General features: G+C 38.4%; 1 protein-coding gene across 3 annotated transcripts in view; it reads left to right on the top strand.

Annotated features, from left to right (window-relative positions):
• Positions 1-2939: 2939 nt before the first annotated feature.
• Positions 2940-3196, top strand: part of pdcl3 (phosducin-like 3) — an 8544-nt gene continuing 8287 nt past the window's right edge. For all 3 annotated transcript variants that reach the window (XR_015498799.1, NM_205721.2, XM_087266260.1), the window contains 1 exon segment: positions 2940-2987. Coding sequence is in view for 2 of the 3 variants with exons in the window: in NM_205721.2 (NP_991284.2) it covers positions 2982-2987 (6 nt within the window). In the remaining variant the exon portion in view is untranslated.

The following is a 3196-nucleotide window of genomic DNA, read 5'->3' as shown; positions in this document are numbered from 1 at the left end:
CTGCCATAGTCATTGATGGTGATGGTACTTGTGGTGCTGCCTTGATTTCTGAAATCTTCATACCTGCCTTTTATCCAGCCTCTTTGTTCCAAGTAATTTTTCTTCATCACGGTATAGATGTGTCTATACTGTCCCTTAATCAGATACATTTACAAAACAAAACATCACTTTAGTATAGTGCCAGGGCAAAACTCACAGGTTGTAATAGATCAATGACATAATGTTGACAGTATGTGTTTAAAATAATTGCAAACAAACCTGTTCTGTCTTTAGATGTATGACAGGCGATCATCGTCCTCATCTGTCTACCAGTCAGAAATCACAGTTGCGTATGGATGTTTGAGTCGAGCTTCCTCATATGCATCTATAATAAAACATCACATTGTTGTTAACCTCCCGTAAAGAAAAGTTCAAATCCTGAAATACTATCAAAGTTAATTAATGCATATAATACCTATAGTGTAAATAATCAGTACACAGAAGGTTGCACAAGATTTATTCGGAGATTCATGCAGAGTGACAGCCTTATGAATCTGAGACATAGATTTGTAAGATGGTCAAGCACATGCATTATTCTGTACCCATGAAGATTAACCTACCATTGTGAAAAATGTTTGATGATGATAGCCAATAACAATAAACCATTTCAGCTGTTTGTGAAGCAATTAGTAATGTAATGTCTGAAAAGCTCAATCTATGTTAAAAATGTATCAGCAGTTTACAGCTTATAATGGACTTTTAGCACACAACTATAACATGCCTATTCACGTTCAAAAGAGTGTGCCATTGACTTCTTTGGTCGTGATGTTCTGCAAAATGATCTCACTAACCTTTGTCAAACAAGAACAATGAGACTTAACCAACAAATATTGTTACCCATTCATTTAAATCAGAATTTATCACTGTCAATAACATAAAAAAACCATCAAAATCTGCTTTAAGACGTTCAGTTTTACATTAACTGACCATTACAGCTTGAGCAAAAGATATAATTGATTCACATAGGCTAACACATATGAATTAAAGTGCATAGTAATATATTTCTCTTGGATAATTTAAAGAGAATAGTAAACAGTCGAGTTTCGATCACTTTTCGTGCCTAACTGCATAAACAAGATAAACAATAATATTTTATTAATCCAAAACGATTAGTTTTTATTTACACAATCACAGAATTAATACTGTTGGATAAGTAAACGCCTGTACAATGATTTTTTCAACATCCACGGTACTTTATAATGTTAAATTAGGAAAAAAAACACGTTTTGCCATGGTAATGGATTCGTCTACAGTAACTTTAACGCAAAGTTAGCATACACACAAATTCGTTTCATGTTTCTTTAAAATAATTAAAATAGTTTTCAGTTACTACACACGTTACAATCTAACATTGTGTAAAAGGAACAGGAACTTTCAGACGTGTTTGTAACTGTTAGCGTTAGCATACATTAGCTCCAGTCGTGTTTCTTAAAGCAAGTTACATTTCGTATCAAACTGTTGTAAATTACTAAACGCTGTTACAACCAAACACCGTGGAAATGTTTTAAGCTCTAAATTCGCTAATTATACAGTACACAAGCAGTAAAAAGCTTACCTTTCTGACCGGATTCCACGTGAATTCTTTGAAAATCCAAACTTTTTCTTCTTGTGATCTTCGTGCCATGGTGGTTGACAACCAGCTTTTTGGAGCATTACCGCCACCGTCTGGATTGGAGTGTGGATCATGAGTTTAGTCACGCATGTGTTTATTATGAAACCAACTTCTGCTTTAAAACAAAAACAGTCAGCACAGGAGCGTGCTATCTCAAAAATAAGCGAATTTTACATAGTTTTTCTCTAGATGACATGTATAATCTATTTATAAATAATATTGTTTTGTTTGCGTCTAAACATTGCGACCATCCACACTAAATATTCTTTTTTTTTTTTTGTTGCTATCGTACCATGAATATTTTCTCAAATTATCATTAAACGTGGAGCTAACAGATTACTAGATAAAATAAGAACTTAATCGGTTGCCATCAGCCTTAATCGGTTGCCATATGGTTGACCGGAATCGGGCCAGTGCTTTACAGCCGCATCACAGCCGCATGTGCGCGAGCGAGCTGCGGGCCGCACTCGGCCCGGATAACACTCGCCGATGCCGAGTCGGAGCCGGAGGCGCCGGAGGGCAGCCGAGCTCGGGCCGATTACTGCCTGCTATCTGGGTTGGAAGATGATAACATGTTTTGTTTACTGTGTGTGTGTGTGTGCGTGTTTCGTGTCTATGAGAGTATGTGTAAATATATTAGTGTGTTGGAAGTGTATGTGTGTGTGTGTGTGTGTGTGCAGTGTGTGTAAATGTTTGTGTGTGGGAGGGGTGTTTTTTTGTGTGCATATGTGTGTGTGTTGAGGGTGTGAACTTGAGTGTAAATATGTGTGTGTGTGTGTGTTGGAGTGTAGTTGTGTATGTGTGTGTGTGTGTGTGTTCGTGTGTGTTATTGTTTTGGGACAGTTCTATTTTTAAAAAGAATAACAAATCCAGAAACACACACTGTTATAGATCCGCACGGATCAAACTATGACATCATCGATACACCGTGTGTGTGTGTGTGTGTGTGTGTGTGTCTGGTCTCACGCCTGTTGCGTTTTGATTGACAGCGCGATCTGGACATCACGTGCGCTTCACTACAACACCATATATGGATATAGAGACTCACAGCGGAAGTCGGTGCAGCATTAATAATCGTCCTACACGCTTCCCTCCCGCATGAGTTTAAACACTTCAACTCACCAGTTAAAGTAAGCACACACCTTTGTCTTGATGCAGATGTCTGTGTTTTGGTTACACGGTAAAGTTTCCAGAAGAAACCCTGCATTAAGGCCGGGGTTTTTATGTGATGTTCGAGACGCGGCGTGTGTCCGGCCGGAAGAAATAGAGGGCCGCTCGTGGTGTTTCCGGTGGAGTGATTCACACACACAGAGAAGAAACATCAGCAGGCATGCAGGTATGGCAGATTCATATTTAATATCTCACTGTATAACTCAGATTATACTAGTAATAAAGCGGTTTTGATGACTCTCGCGGTGTCTGTGTGGGTGTCGGCCGAGGCTGGTTATTCTCCTCAGTGATAGTTTGATCACTCTATGCTGTAATCTTCAGTTTATGTGTATAAATATGATCTGTTTGGTTATTATTGAGCTCATATCGTCAAAC

The sequence above is a fragment of the Danio rerio genome, chromosome 9 (genome assembly GCF_052040795.2).
Source record: "Danio rerio strain M-AB ecotype USA chromosome 9, GRCz13ab, whole genome shotgun sequence".
Classification (NCBI taxonomy): domain Eukaryota; kingdom Metazoa; phylum Chordata; class Actinopteri; order Cypriniformes; family Danionidae; genus Danio; species Danio rerio.
This window is presented reverse-complemented; position numbering and strand designations above follow the sequence as displayed.